The 14651-nt window shown below is 32.7% G+C and overlaps 1 protein-coding gene across 1 annotated transcript; it reads right to left on the bottom strand.

Annotated features, from left to right (window-relative positions):
* Window positions 1-489: 489 nt before the first annotated feature.
* On the bottom strand, window positions 490-14100 carry LOC111513855 (glutathione S-transferase). Its single transcript, XM_074186213.1, has 5 exons — window positions 13967-14100; window positions 6568-6734; window positions 4603-4770; window positions 4330-4472; window positions 490-734 (listed from the first exon to the last, which is right to left on the bottom strand). Exons 2-5 carry the CDS (start codon window positions 6701-6703, stop codon window positions 540-542), a joined length of 642 nt encoding a protein of 213 aa, XP_074042314.1. The 5' UTR covers window positions 6704-6734; window positions 13967-14100; the 3' UTR covers window positions 490-539.
* Window positions 14101-14651: the final 551 nt, after the last annotated feature.

Raw genomic sequence — 14651 nt, 5'->3', positions numbered from 1 at the left:
GATTCCAAAGAAGAAATGTAGTAATGTTGTGTTTTACATTTTATCATTCTGTATTCAGAATACGTTTTTGTCATGTTGCCTAGTGGTTGTAAAATTAGAAGATCTTGTAATCGAACAAGAATTAAATGAAAAAGTATTCTACGGTTACGTTATTAGCTATTGGTTCCTTAATACTGTGCTTCCCATGATCCTATAGATTCGATTTCAAAAAACATGTTGACAAGAGAGAAATAAAACGTTGATGATTCAGTGTGGCCAATATAAACAAACAAATGCACAACTTTTTCGTTTCGTTTGGAAATTTTAGATCGATAACATCAATGAAATACATCTACATATGATGAATCAATTATTTATAAGTTTAAATTTCCCGAGTTTCAATAAGAAAATGGTTTGTGACATTGTGGAAAAGTACCTCATTATTTATTATAGCGAGTGTGGTTGGAAACTTGGAATGTCTGCAGCGAAAAATGAAAATATAGAAACCAATTAGATTTTAATTAGTGTGTTTATTTATGTTTATCGATATAGTTATGAAACTACACTTGTGATTTCAAATCAAAAGATAACATTGGGTTTGTTGGTCGTTTCTTGATCCACTCCTTTATAGATGGGACTTCCAGGATATTCTGTTTCACTTTGGTCAAATTTGGATAGTCAATCAAGATGTCTTTCTTCAGCATATTTCCCAGTGTCTCATAGGCGCATAGGAAGATAATATCAGCCCACGAAATCTGAAACAGTGCATTCTCTCTTGATGGTAGATACATCAATGACACAGAATAATATCGTTATATATATATATATATATATATATATATATATATATATATATATATATATATATATGTGTGTGTGTGTGTGTCATATGTCATATATATATATATATATATATATATATATATATATATATATATATATATATATATATCAGTTGGTAGTAGTGTCATCTTCTAGGCACTCCTCAAACAGAACTTGTCACCATGTGTCTCCTTTTTATACGGTCAGAGCGTCTCAACTCAGGTACTCTGTACTCAGCGTCTTCAACAGGTACTCTTCTTTGTGTTAGATCTTCTCTAGGACTGTGTATGGTTTTGTTTAATATATTGAATGTGAGGTCTTGTTGTGTTTTGCTTTGTACTTGTTCCAATGGAATAAGAATAGAACAAATAAAAAAAGAAATTAACGAAATAAATCAAAAACTATGTATCAGCATTGAGGAAGAACACAACTCAAAACTTAACTACTTGGACGTAACCATAGGATATAACCACAACAAAACACAATTTCAAATGGCAATATAAAGGAAACCTACACAAACAAGCTCCACCATACCCGCAAGTTCAAACCATCCACCATCACACAAAATGGCTGTCTATAACGCATTCATATATAGAATAATAAGGATACCACTCAGCAATGAAGCCCGAAACAAAGAACGGAAAGTCATATACCAAATAGCGAACGAAAACGGATATACCCAAAAGACAATAGATAAACTAGAAAACAGAATCAAACAAAAAATACAGAACAAGGATCAAGCCACCCCAACAGACAAAACAACACAACGATGGACAGCATTTACGTACGTAGGACACCAAACAATAAAAACCAAAGACCAAAACGGGATATCCAGTATACAATTCTCGGACTGCAACAAATTCTATATCGGCCGGGCACAAAAAGGCATACATAAATTCAATAGTATATAAATCAAACCTCGCAACACACGCCATACAAAACAAACATAATTTCCCCCCACCAGAGAACATAAAACTCATAAAACAAGTCAACAAGGGAATCCGCATGGACATTTGGGAAAACTTGAACATCCATAAATTTAACAGTCATAAATCACTTATCGAGGAACAAGTACAAATCAAAACACAACAAGACCTCACATTCAATATATTAAACAAAACCATACACATTCCTAGAGAAGATCTAATACAAAGAAGAGTACCTGATGCGGTACAAATACAGGCAAATTTACCTAAAGTACCTGAAATACCTGAGTTGAGACGCTCTGACCGTATAAAGAGGCAGACAAGTTCAGTTTGAGGAGTGCCTAGAAGATGACAGTACTACCAACTGTCGAAAGCGCTCGCAGATAATTAATAGAAGAAATAAAGCTTCAAATCCTTTTATATATTTATATTATATATATATATATATATATATATATATATATATATATATATATAGATATATATATATACATATATATATATATATATATATATATATATATATATATATATATATATATATATATGTATATATATATATATATACATATATATATATATACATATATATATATATATATATATATATATATATATATATATACATATATATATGAAGATATAGATGTTATTGAGTGTGTATGACATAAATCAAAAATGAAAATTCATAGACACAACACTCCAAAATAGTGGGCAAACCGCGGACACGTGTTTCTGGCTATTGGCCTCATCAGCGCGGTGCAGCCAAGTGCAAAGATGCTTCCTATTTTCGGCAAACAAGTGTTGCCCATCTTTGCACTTGGCTGCACCGCGCTGATGAGGCCAATAGCCAGAAACACGTGTCCGCGGTTTGCCCACTGTTTTGGAGTGTTGTATCCATGAATTTTCATTTTTGATATATATATATATATATATATATATATATATATATATATATATATATATATATATATATATATATATATATTTTGAATGATGCAACTAATTTTCCTTTATTTTCAGTTTTTCAATATTATTATAAGTTACAAAAATGGTTTGAAGCTTCATAACTCCTATTCAATCATATGCAAGCGCTTTCGACAGCTGGTCGTGCTGTCATCATCAAGGTTCTACTCAAACTGTAGTTTGAGTAGAGCCGGAAGGGTGGTATCGACTTTTTTTAACGAATAAGAAGTGAAGGTCTTGTGATAATTCGTATCCAATTTTTAATGATTCACAAACAAACGATGAATATCATAATTATAAGGAAAAATGTATTCTAAAGTCACCTCAGTTCATTCCAGAAAATATTTGAATTGGTTACCATTCACTTCCTGACAATAATAAAATTTGTTTAAAAATTCATTATGACATGTTTCTGGAATAATTTCATTAGGAGCGCCTCTTATTCTAACCATGAGCTCTGAAGTAGGCTGTACCGTTGTGTAACTCAAACTTCAGATTCCACCAATCCCCACAAAAATCTGAGGGTGTTATATCAGATAAAGCAGCGGGCAATTTTAATGGATCACGTTTACCTATCCAGTAGCCACTTTCAAACTTTCAAAAAGAGGTACCTCATATTGCTAAAAACGAATATTAGATGAAAACTCGTTTGGGTTTGACAATTTTTCAAAGCGGTTATCAGAAAAACGTGATCTCTTAGAGGAGCCTACTGGATCATCTGATATGATGCCTCTAGATGTTTTTGGGGGACTATGTGGTATCTGGAATGTATGACAGATGCTCTAATTCCTTTTAGAATTCGTGGATAGGAGAAGAGGTGCTTGCAACGATATTACCTCAGGAACATTTCACAATGTAGGAAGAATTTTGAAAACTGTGAATGAGAACATTTGTAATATTATTGGAATTTATTGTGATATTTATAGTTTGTTTGCAGATTCCTCAAACGAATATAAAACTGGTAATTACTCGAGAATCGCTAATTCAATTTCCAACAATAAAAACGAATTGGTTAGAGAATTGACACACCTTTCTATTCGGAAAAAGTTGGCAGTGTCCTCTCGGCGACGAGTGATGCAAAACTTTTTTTTATCAAAATGTTTTAAAAATTTTACCATTTTTTTTACTATATTGTTCCGTTCAAAAGTTAAGAGTGGGGGACTATTCACGTCCGCACTATATTTAAAGAAGATACATAGTGAAAGAAAGAGATGCACTATGGAAGCGTAGGAAGTTCTTTTGCTCGTGGGTTGAAAACCAATTTTGGATTGACTTTAGAATGCAGGAGTCGTATTTTGTTTTGTTTCATTCGAAGTTGATTGTGGTTCTGGGACAATTCAATATTTGTGGGGCCTGATAATTTCTTGGCTTTCCTGCAGTCTGATTTCTATACTGTGGTAATGACGGTTGTCCATTATCATAGAAACTAAAGACAAAACAAACGCTACTTTTAAACAATAACAATAAAAAAGATTGAATAGGATAATGACAAGAAGGATAGTTGCCTAATGGTGTTATTTCTGGTGAACTTAAGTAAAATAGAAGAATTCGTTGCGTACCACTGTCAAAGATATACTAAAAAATGTATTTAATCAATAATTGAGAGTTGTTTTAAGATGATAACGATTTATCTCACCCTGTTTAATGCAAGGTATCCACCATTTTTTTCTGCATGTATTTCCAACTTCTTGAGAAAGAAGGGAACGTGTTCTTTCAATGTAATCTCTTCTAAAGCCTTCTTTTTCTCTTCGTTTTTCTCATATGCCCATTCGGAAACTTCTGAAAATTGAAAAATGCCATTGTGTACACCAAAAGTCAACTGTTAATAGTTTCAAATTGGAGATGGAAAATCTTTCGACATTTTTGAATAGAGAAACTTTAATTTATTTTCAAATTTGACACTACTTACTTTTTTTTAAATCTTCAATAGTATCGACAGCAACATCAATTTTCAAATTTTCAAATTCATCTTTACCACTGAGATTTGCTTTATTGGCTAGGAATCTGCAAATTGCTGTACTCTGGGGTATCATATGGCCCTGGAACTCCAAAACGGGAAGTTGTCCCAACGGCAATGCTGAAGAGTATAGGGTATCAATGATATAATAGGGTTTATTTTTCAATTCAAAATTATTGTATACTAAAACAACGTAAAGAAGTGTGCATAACTGTGTCAATTGCATAAAACAGGCTTATGAGGAGCGTAGTGGATGTCTGGCTGTCACCGAAAGTCACAACGTTCTGGAAATAACCTTCGACTCAATGCTTCTATTTATCACTACAAACTGCCTTATATGGCCCCAATCCTCAGTAGAGAGGATTGGATTCTCCGGGAGATAGAAATACTAACAGCAGATTACTCTTGGACCAGGACAAAGATATTAACCTACCTGGGGATCTATGCGTCTGTATTTCAAGCGAAAATCTACGCCTTTGATTCGTGTGTAAAAACATTGAAAGAAACGAATCTCACATATAAATCAATGAAAATATTCTCGGATAGCGGTTTCGAAAGCACTTGGCTTTCAATGATGAACGACCAAGTTGGCTAAAAAATACTCTCCTCAATTGGAAGACCAATCTGGTCTGGATTCCTGACCATACTGGCCTGGAAGATAATGAAGTTGCTGACACTCTTGCAGGGAAGGACACTGCAAGCGATCTCATCGAACCTTATGTTATTGAACAGTTGTTAGACTACTGCAGGGATGACCTACGTTGTCTAATAGGCCTACTCACAGGTCGCTCTCGACCGAAAACCGAATAGGTTTTCAGTGTTTGGTGGAGTTTTACTCTTGCTATTACTATGCTTACTAAATGAATAGGCCAAGCAGCTTTGCTAAATAGCTGAATTCATTTGGCCGAGTTTTAATTGGTGTGAGCCACAATGAAGCTTCGCGAGTTAGAGTGAATCAGCCCACTCACTTTGAACCAGCCTACACTAAAGCTAACTGTAGTATGAAAAATCCTAAAAATGTTCAGACAAATATATCATCATCACAGATTGCACATTTTGCACTGTTTCGATTTTTTAAGGTGATTAAAATATCAATTGTAGAAATATATCAATATTTTGGTTGGTTTCCAGTTTTTGTCGTGGTCTTCTTAGGTTACAATCTCTAAACGATGCAAGTGCAATTGCGGCAATAATCTTCAGTAAACACCAGTGAAGAGCAACTCCAAGGCACTGTTTATCTACCATACATAAAAGGTGTCACCGAATCGGGAAAATTCTAAAGAAGGACAAAATTAACACCGTCTTCAAACTAATGGAGGAAATATCAGAGTATCTAAGATCAGCAAAAGACAGCAGAGATCCAAGATTCTATGTAACTGTGGTAAAGTTTATATCGGTCCGACGAAAAGAAAAATTGATTCTCGCCTAGTCGAGTACAACGGAATTGCCGATTCAAACAGACCGAGAAGTCTGCAGTTGCTAACATGCTCTGTCCGACGGAGATAACAAGATCCTGTTCTGAAATACTGAGAGGCTAGCAACGTCGAATCATTATTCAACAAGAATGTATTTAGAAGCCATAGAAATACACAAACACCAAGAGAACTTCAACAGAAAAGAAGAAAAAACATATCTACCAAAGATCTGGCACACAGCATTGAAAGACGCGAAAACGAAGCCATGTCATCCAAAACAGAGAAAGTGTGCGAAAAATCATTCCATAAATGATATGGCAAAAATGAGAGCTTCAGTTTCAGTTGACACGTCAAGGAGAGTACTTCGACCACTCCACTGAAGATGGTTGCCGCAGTTGCAGTTGAAACATTTGGATATTGTAAACAAAGAAGACCACGGCAAAACGCAGAAACCAACCAAAACAAAATATCAAATGTTATTTTTAGATTAATTCAACCTTACTTGGTTTGAGTTTCTGGAATTCTTCTCTGCTGACTCGAACATCTTCAAAATCCAACTTCCCATAAGATAAAATCATCCTGATGGGTTCCGCTCTTCCAGTAAAGTCAAAGTAATGAACTTTGTATGTAGATGCCATTTTGAATTTGGTTCAGTTATTACGGGTTACTCTGTAAAATAAAATATCAAATCGAAGTGTTTTAAGCTTGAGGAATGTTGCGCGCCAAGTAAATGATGGATTTATAAGTCATTGACTCTTGTTCTTTTCGATTTAAAGGTGTCATCCCAAAAAAATACACCATATAGGAAATTTATTTCGTATTCTCACTGAATAGGTTATTTTCTTAAAATTGTTTGTAAAGTAATAAACGATACATCAAGAGATGTCGGTAGTTATTTTATTGCTGACTCACCATCTTCCACAACCATTTAACACATTTCAACTTCTACCTCTGCAGATAATTTCGCAGCTGTTTGGGGATTTTTGAAATGGTTGTCGATACTGTATTTTTTTTAATTCCTTTGAAATACGTCATACTGTAGTATGATTGACATTGCATCTTCATATTATTCAAGCAGTACTTATCATCAAACGTAATAACATAATAAATATTCAGCAAATATGTCAGAAACTTAATGTCAAACATTGGTTCGTTTCCGAAGTCAACTTAAACCAATTATTTTGGAATATAAAATCTCCAAAAAAAATAAACGTAAGGAATTTGTTTCAAAATACTCATCTTATGTTGATGCTTTGTGATTTTATATCATTGAATATTAAGTTCTTGTTACAATACTGTACAATTTTGAGCAATTTTTGGTGTTAACACTAACACATTTAACACAAATTCATAGTGAAAATCATTCAATAAACTGTATTAATTATTTTTTCAATATGGATTTTCGTTAAGTATCGGCCAGTTCTATTCAATTCAAAATAAAAATAACTTTGCACCACAAACTGTGAAAATCATTTTACTTTTCAAAAAAAATTCAATCGTAAACACAATAGTAGTGTAATTCATTACAGACTTTTCAAATAAACCATCGTATACAGGACGTTATCTATTTATCATTTTAGCATATTTTTTTTAGTCTCCACTTTTAAAGAATGAGTAAACAATGAAACTTCACTTAGGCGGCCATGACTTCAAATCTGTAGATATATTTTCCAATGGTAAACAACTTTTCCAAGTAACGTTTCTGAGAGTTTTCGAAATAAGAGTACTCTTGTCGTCGTATCGTTTTATGTTTATGTTTTACTATGTTTTGTTGGTGCGTGTTTAGTTTTGTAGAATGCGCAAATTTTTACCAAAAATAACATTTTTGAGAAACCCTTAATAAATAAGTTTCTTAAATGAATATAAATACTTTTTTCTGAATACTTGATATACTTGATAATGGGGTCAAACCCGAAACCGGTCGTATAAATAAAATCTAACAGTGGTATTTAGACAAAAGTGTTTTTAATTAATTTCATTTAAGTGATCATGAATTACCATAAAGTAAACAAGTCATCAATCGCACATATTAAATAAGTTTCTCATATGGTGCATACTTTGGGGATGACAATATTTTCATGTGTGTAATATTTTCATGGACAGATATCACATTTATACACTTGAAAAATATTCTTAACCGATACTTCAGATGCATTTTCAATACTTTTATTCAAAGAAGCATATATCCCTAAAAATCTCCAGGTAGAGTAAATGGTGACACAGCCCAAAAATTATAAGACATAAAAAATAGTAATCTGAATGAATGCCTTTCTGGAAAAAATATTGACCCTGAGTGAATTCTTTTACAAGCAGTCCCCTTAAATTGTCCGAATATATGACACGATATTTTAGATTGCCTTAGTCAAAAAAAGATCCATAATGATTTTTGTACATCTTTATAGCTCCAGGAAAAACTGATACTACATGAAATGATATTTTATTTAATAATAATTGCGTTCTAACGCACGTATTGAACTGTGAAATCATTGCAATGAATATACAACAAAGCTTTCACAATTGTAATAAATAGTAACCCAAAAAGATGCTGATGCTGACATAATTAAGACCTCGATAGAAATTGACAGAAATACTAATAAAACTATCATTGTCGTGGTCAAGATCTTTTGGTCCTTTCAAATCAATTGAATTCAAATAAGCATGACATTTATTTTCTCAAACCCGGTTCTGGAAATGTAAAGGATCTATTTTTCACGTCTAATAGTTTGAAATATAAATCCTTCAAAATTATTGTTGCATTTCTGCATTGTTTTTCCGGTTGCGATACAACATCTGGATTCGCCAGAAAAGGAAATCAAAAGTATCGTAAATTTGGCCAATGTTTTTGATAGAAAAGATGAAAGTAAAGAAGATATAAAAAATGGATTACAGTAATTCAAGTATATTTATTAATGTAAAAATGAAAAAATAACACTGAATCAATTGGCAAACATTGAAAAGAAAAAAATCTTTCATTTTGGCAAACCTCCCACCCACAGATGGAGCAGCAGAACATTGTTACAGGGCATATTATCGGCTACAAACTTGGTTGGGTAACGAACTGACAGCAACAGATTTGGGCTCGAAGCAACATCAACGTGGCATTATACCCAAATTTACAGAAAAGGAATTGATTCCGAAAGTATTGCTCAAAACTATTTGCTGCAGCTGTGGAACTGGATGTAACAGTTTAAAATGTAGCTGTCGAAAACATGGTTTAAAATGCACACATTTATGCTAAAATTGTCATGGTTCTGAAAATTGCTCCAATATGGAAGAAAAAACTCACGAGGAAGTTAATGATTCAGATGAAATTGTGGATGAAGAACCAATGCAGACTGGAAATAATATTGGAGATGAAGAAGGTGATGATGGTGTTGAAGATTTCGAAGATCAACTAGAATTGGAAAGGTTTGTCGAATCTAACGATGACAAAAACTAATGGATAAGTGATTAAAATTCAAGATAAGGTATTTATAAATAACAAGATTGACGTTTTTAAAAATATTATAATCAATAACGTAATCAGAAAAAAAAAATATAAAATCAATAGTACGATTTACATGTATATTTATATTTTATGAGATTTTCTATGACATGTATGTAATTAGAATATAATAAATAAACTGTTTAACTGAATAAAATTGCAACAATCTTTTTTTTTATGAAATTGTACATACTGATTAAAAAAAATTCAAATTCGAGTTTTTTTCAATTTGTTGCATTTTATAAGAACATTTATTATAGTAATGTATATTTTTTCACACCACCAGAAAGTAGAGATTTCAACGAACAAAAAGCACACCGAGTTTTTGAAAAAAACTGATATATTGTCGCGAGAATTCTTGATTGAAAATTTGGGTGCTTTTTTATATTAGGTCAAAATAAAGTGATAAAATTAATATTTCTAATCAAATAAATTACCCAAAAAAAAACTTGGTTATTTGAATTTTTCATTTAAATTTTGAGGTTATGTGAAAAAATTGTGCGTACAAAAGTTTAAGTTGTAGATCTGAGGTTATGTGAAAAAATTGTGCGTACAAAAGTTTTAGTTGTAGATCTTTTCATCACCTACAAATTTGCAACTCACCTTTTTTTCATAGGACTTGTAGTTTTGCCGGAAATCGAGATAAACCATTTTTTTCCTTATAAACTCACTCCCTCCCACTTACCGAACTCAGATCACCCGTAATTCATTTTTCCTTTCATCATAGTCGCCTCCTTTTATTATGGGTTTCATCCTACTATAATTTTTTTGGTTTCAAAAATTATCGACCCTGGTCTAAAATGTGTCCAACTTACGGATATAGAACATAAAAATGATTTGGCCGGAATTTTTGACGCTATCTTGAAAAACGTCATCTGCTCAATTGTTAACTTCTAGTATTTAGATTTCTGCATAATAAGCTGAATAGGGTTTTTAGATAGAATCCAGCAACCTCAAAATCTATGTAGTAGAGAAGGTCTTAATATACGTCAGTAATATTTCAAAGGTGATTTGATTGGTTAGATCTATCCGTAGGTGAGTAATATCCCACTGGACAAACGAAAACAGCCATATAAATTTTCATTGGAAGAAAAATGGGATGTTATCTAAAAGGTATTTATCATAGTACTAGTCGAGAAGGTAATTATTATATTGGAAGGTACCTACGAAAGTTGAGGTTATAAATGTGAAGCTTCATTCTTCAACTTCATTCACGAAAACTGACAGTAGAACTGAAAACAAATTATGGAATTGGCCGATACTTGATGAAAATCCATAAATCATTCAGGTAACACTTTAAGGTGAGATTTTCACTGGACAGTCAATAAACGCAAACATTTACCATTGTTGAACGTGTCCAATAAAATGTAAATAATTAACATATTTATAAATTAGCTATGATATCACCAAGTGATATTGTAATAATTTGTTCAAAATCTACCTGTTTTGCCAGAATTAATCATGTATCTAATTAAGATTTCCAGTTACCAACTGTTATACAGTGTGGTCCACTAAGTGTGCAACAAATGGGAAACTTTTTTATTATCGATTTCTCAGAAAATTTTATCCCTGACAAAAGTTGGTGCATGTTCCAAAACTATACTAAGTGTACCTGAAATGGCTTTATGACAAATACCATACAGGATAGGCCAAAAAATATAAAGTTGGTTCAAAAGTAAAGTACCCTTATTTCAAAAAATATCGAAATATAATGAGAAGAAAAGTTTCTTAGAATTAAAAGTTATGTTCAGATACAAAGTCATGGCCTGCTATTCGATTTTTTTTCTCTTGGAAAATTTTGAATTACCCCCGTATGATACATATTTTTACTACTTTGATTTAATATGTATTTGTAGTAGCCACAATTAAATCAGTTTGGAGTATTTTTTATCAAATTAAAGTGTATTTGTGAAATTTACTTGGATTTGTATTTTTTTAGGTGACTCTCAACTTCATGTTTGTTGCAACGATATTTAACAGAACTCTAAAATAAAACGAATACTCTTTTTAACGAGGCAAATACTTTACTAAGTATAATGTTCATATGAATAAACTGTCAAAATCTATCGCGGATAGCCATGAACAAAAAAGAACCAATAAGCGATAGTACAGAAAAATACAGTAGGTAACTTAACAACATAATAGGTGCTAACAATAAAAATTATCGAAGCGTCTCTGTATGTCCACCTTCTCTTTCGATGCATCTAATTGTTCGCTCATAAAATTCGTTTAATGTAGATCGCAACACATTAGCGGGAATATTTCTGCAATGAACTCGTATTGAAGTTTCAAGCTCATCAACATTATTAAAGGGACGCTCTCTGTAGACTTTTTGTTTTAAGTATCCCCATAAGAAATAATCTAGAGATGCAAGGTAAGGAGAACGAGGAGGCCATCGAGGATCGGTATTTCGTCCTAACCATTTATTACGAAATGTCCTATTCAGCCACTGAGAAACATTTCTAGTAGAATGGGCATGTTGGAACCAAAACTTTTGCCGTTCTTCTAATACCATATCATCCAAAAACTCTCCTATTTCAGTTTCCAAAAAATTCAAGTACCTGTCACATAGTAATTCATCATTTAATATACCACACCAAACGTTTTTTTTTCTGATAGTATTGATTTTTGTTGTCAATAATAAAATTTGGGTTGACATCTAACCACCATCTGCAATTTTGCCATAATAGAACCCCATTTGTTGTAAAAGTAGATTCATCTTCAACCAGAATACATCGATGAAAATCTCGTTCTTCTTCTATTTCACTCTGAATCCACATGGAAAAATCATATCTCAAATCATAGTCTCTTTCTTGAAATGTACAAATGAATGTAGGTTTGTAAGCATGGTAGGTACTTATGTTTCTTGAGAATACGCTTCACAGAGGTTTTTTTATACCGGTATAATCACTAATTTCTTTTGGTGGACCTTCTAGGATTTTCTACTACTGCTTGGAGTACATCAAGCTGGTTTTCTTCTGTGCATACAGGTTTCGTACGCTCCGTATTATGTTTATATTCTTGTGAGTCAGTCTGTTTGAAATTCTTTAAAATTCTACTTATACTTGAATAGCAAATTTGTCTGGATGCCGCTCGTTGGAAATATCTGCAGCTTCGCGCATTGTTTTATAACCATCATCACAGATTAAAACTAATTCTGCCTTTTCAGTTAACGTTAATAATACTGGGCGAGGCATTTTTAATTGAGGACAAATATGAAAACGTTTTACAGGCAAGTTTTAAGAAGCCACACTATCAAACTACAGTATTGTTTTAGGGCGTACGTGTGTTTTGTTCATGGCTATCAACGATAGATATTGGATTGTTTTTTAATATCTGTTCTAGTTGAGGCATTGTTGTCAAAATAAAAGAAATTTTATACTTTCATTGACAGTTTATTCATATGAACATTCAGTTAGTAAAGTATTTGCCTCGTTAAAAAGAGTATTTGTTTTATTCTAGAGTTCTGTTGAATATCGTTGCAACAAACATGAAGTTGACGGTCATCTAAGAAAATACAAATCCTAGTAAAGTTTACAAATACACTTTTATTTGATAAAAAAATACTCCAAACTTATTTGATTGTAGCTACTCCAAATACATATTAAATCGAAATAGTAAAAATATGTATCATACGGGGGTAATTCAAAATTTTCCAAAAGAAAAAAATATCCTATTAGCAGGCCATGACTCCGTATCTGAACATAACTTTTAATTCTAAGCAACTTTTTTCTTCAACATATTTCTATATTTTTTGAAATAAAGGTACTTTACTCTAGAACGAACTTTATATGTTTTGGCCCATCCTGTATGGTGTTTGTCATAAAGCCATTTCAGGTACACTTGGTATAGTTTTGGAACATGCACCAACTTTTGTCAGGAATAAAATTTTCTGAGAAATCGATAATAAAAAAGTTTCCCATTTGTTGCAGACTTAGTGGACCACACTGTATAAAAGACATTAAAGAGTAATTCGATTTTCTGATTGACTCGGCCGTTACTTGAAAATCCATAATGATTTCACAAACTGCACGTAACGATTTGATGTTCACAAACTTTATTTAAAAAAAAAATCACATGTTTCGCTATCGCAGTAGCTTTTTCATAGTGAATAACATACTAAAAACTCATTCTTTACTCTAATTTTTATATACCTCACATAATCATTGGTGAGAGCTATCTACACAGGTACTTACTCGATTATAATTACTAGAGTCCTAGAGCATCTACTCAACTTTTATATACCTACGGTACAAGGTACAATCTCAATTTTGATTACCTAGAGCATATTATATCAGTGCTACATCAATACTGTTGTAGTTGTAGATGTGCGATGTATAATTGATATAATATTGATATATATTTTTTAGTTTGGAATTTTAATAATATAATTTTTATCATGGACAAAATGACTTACCTTTAAAGAACACCTTCAACTATTTTTCCACTTGATGATATTTTGTTTTATATTATAAGTCTTACCTGTTATCGTCAAATAGCCGTATCTAGTCAAGATAAACAATACAAACAGTTGAATGAGAACCCGTTATCTTTGATTATGCCAATAAACAACACCAATAATTCTTTAAAAAATATTTATCATTAGAAATGTTATCAAATATTTGATATTATCTTTCACCGCGATTGAAATTTAGAGTGTATTTTAATTTAACAGAGAGAGGGGAACTAAAACTCCCCAGAAGACTTTGCAAAACATGCCACCGTGGATCAGCCTACCGAAGCTGAAGTGTAAGGAATCGTGCCGACAGCTGAATGGCCGCAGGGTAATATGCGGTCACGAACGATCCCCTTGGGGAACTGGGCGAAACCTCATTGTGATCAGTCTACCTCTGGTAATGCGGGGCTCTACCAGAGGTGACCAACTCTTCCCTTGCTACTCGTGGGAACACACAAGAATGAAACAAACAGAAACAACCAAAACAAAAACCAATCCCGAGGCTGGACAGAAGTGCTCACCTCAATCTAAGGCGGTGGCTATGGATGAACAGAAATGTCCACCCCAATATACCGCTTGGAATGAGGCTGGACATAGCAGATCACCTCATGATGTAAAACAAAGGCCAAGGCGTAAGCGCATTTGC

This window comes from Leptinotarsa decemlineata, unplaced genomic scaffold, assembly GCF_025532065.1.
Source record: "Leptinotarsa decemlineata unplaced genomic scaffold, Ldec_3_MD MMD2_tig00078422_RagTag_RagTag, whole genome shotgun sequence".
In the NCBI taxonomy this organism is placed as follows: domain Eukaryota; kingdom Metazoa; phylum Arthropoda; class Insecta; order Coleoptera; family Chrysomelidae; genus Leptinotarsa; species Leptinotarsa decemlineata.
The sequence above is the reverse complement of the archived record's forward strand: the minus strand, read 5'-3'. Positions and strand labels throughout refer to the sequence as shown.

Excerpts from the sequence above, each read along its gene's own strand:
- LOC111513855 (XM_074186213.1), bottom strand. The coding sequence starts at position 6,703 with ATGGCATCTACATACAAAGTTCATTACTTTGACTTTACTGGAAGAGCG. Across the intron at positions 4,473-4,602 it reads TATTGAAGATTTAAAAAAAA|AAGTTTCCGAATGGGCATAT; the intron begins GTAAGTAGTGTC and ends TTCAATTTTCAG. Across the intron at positions 735-4,329 it reads GATACCTTGCATTAAACAGG|ATTTCGTGGGCTGATATTAT; the intron begins GTGAGATAAATC and ends GCACTGTTTCAG.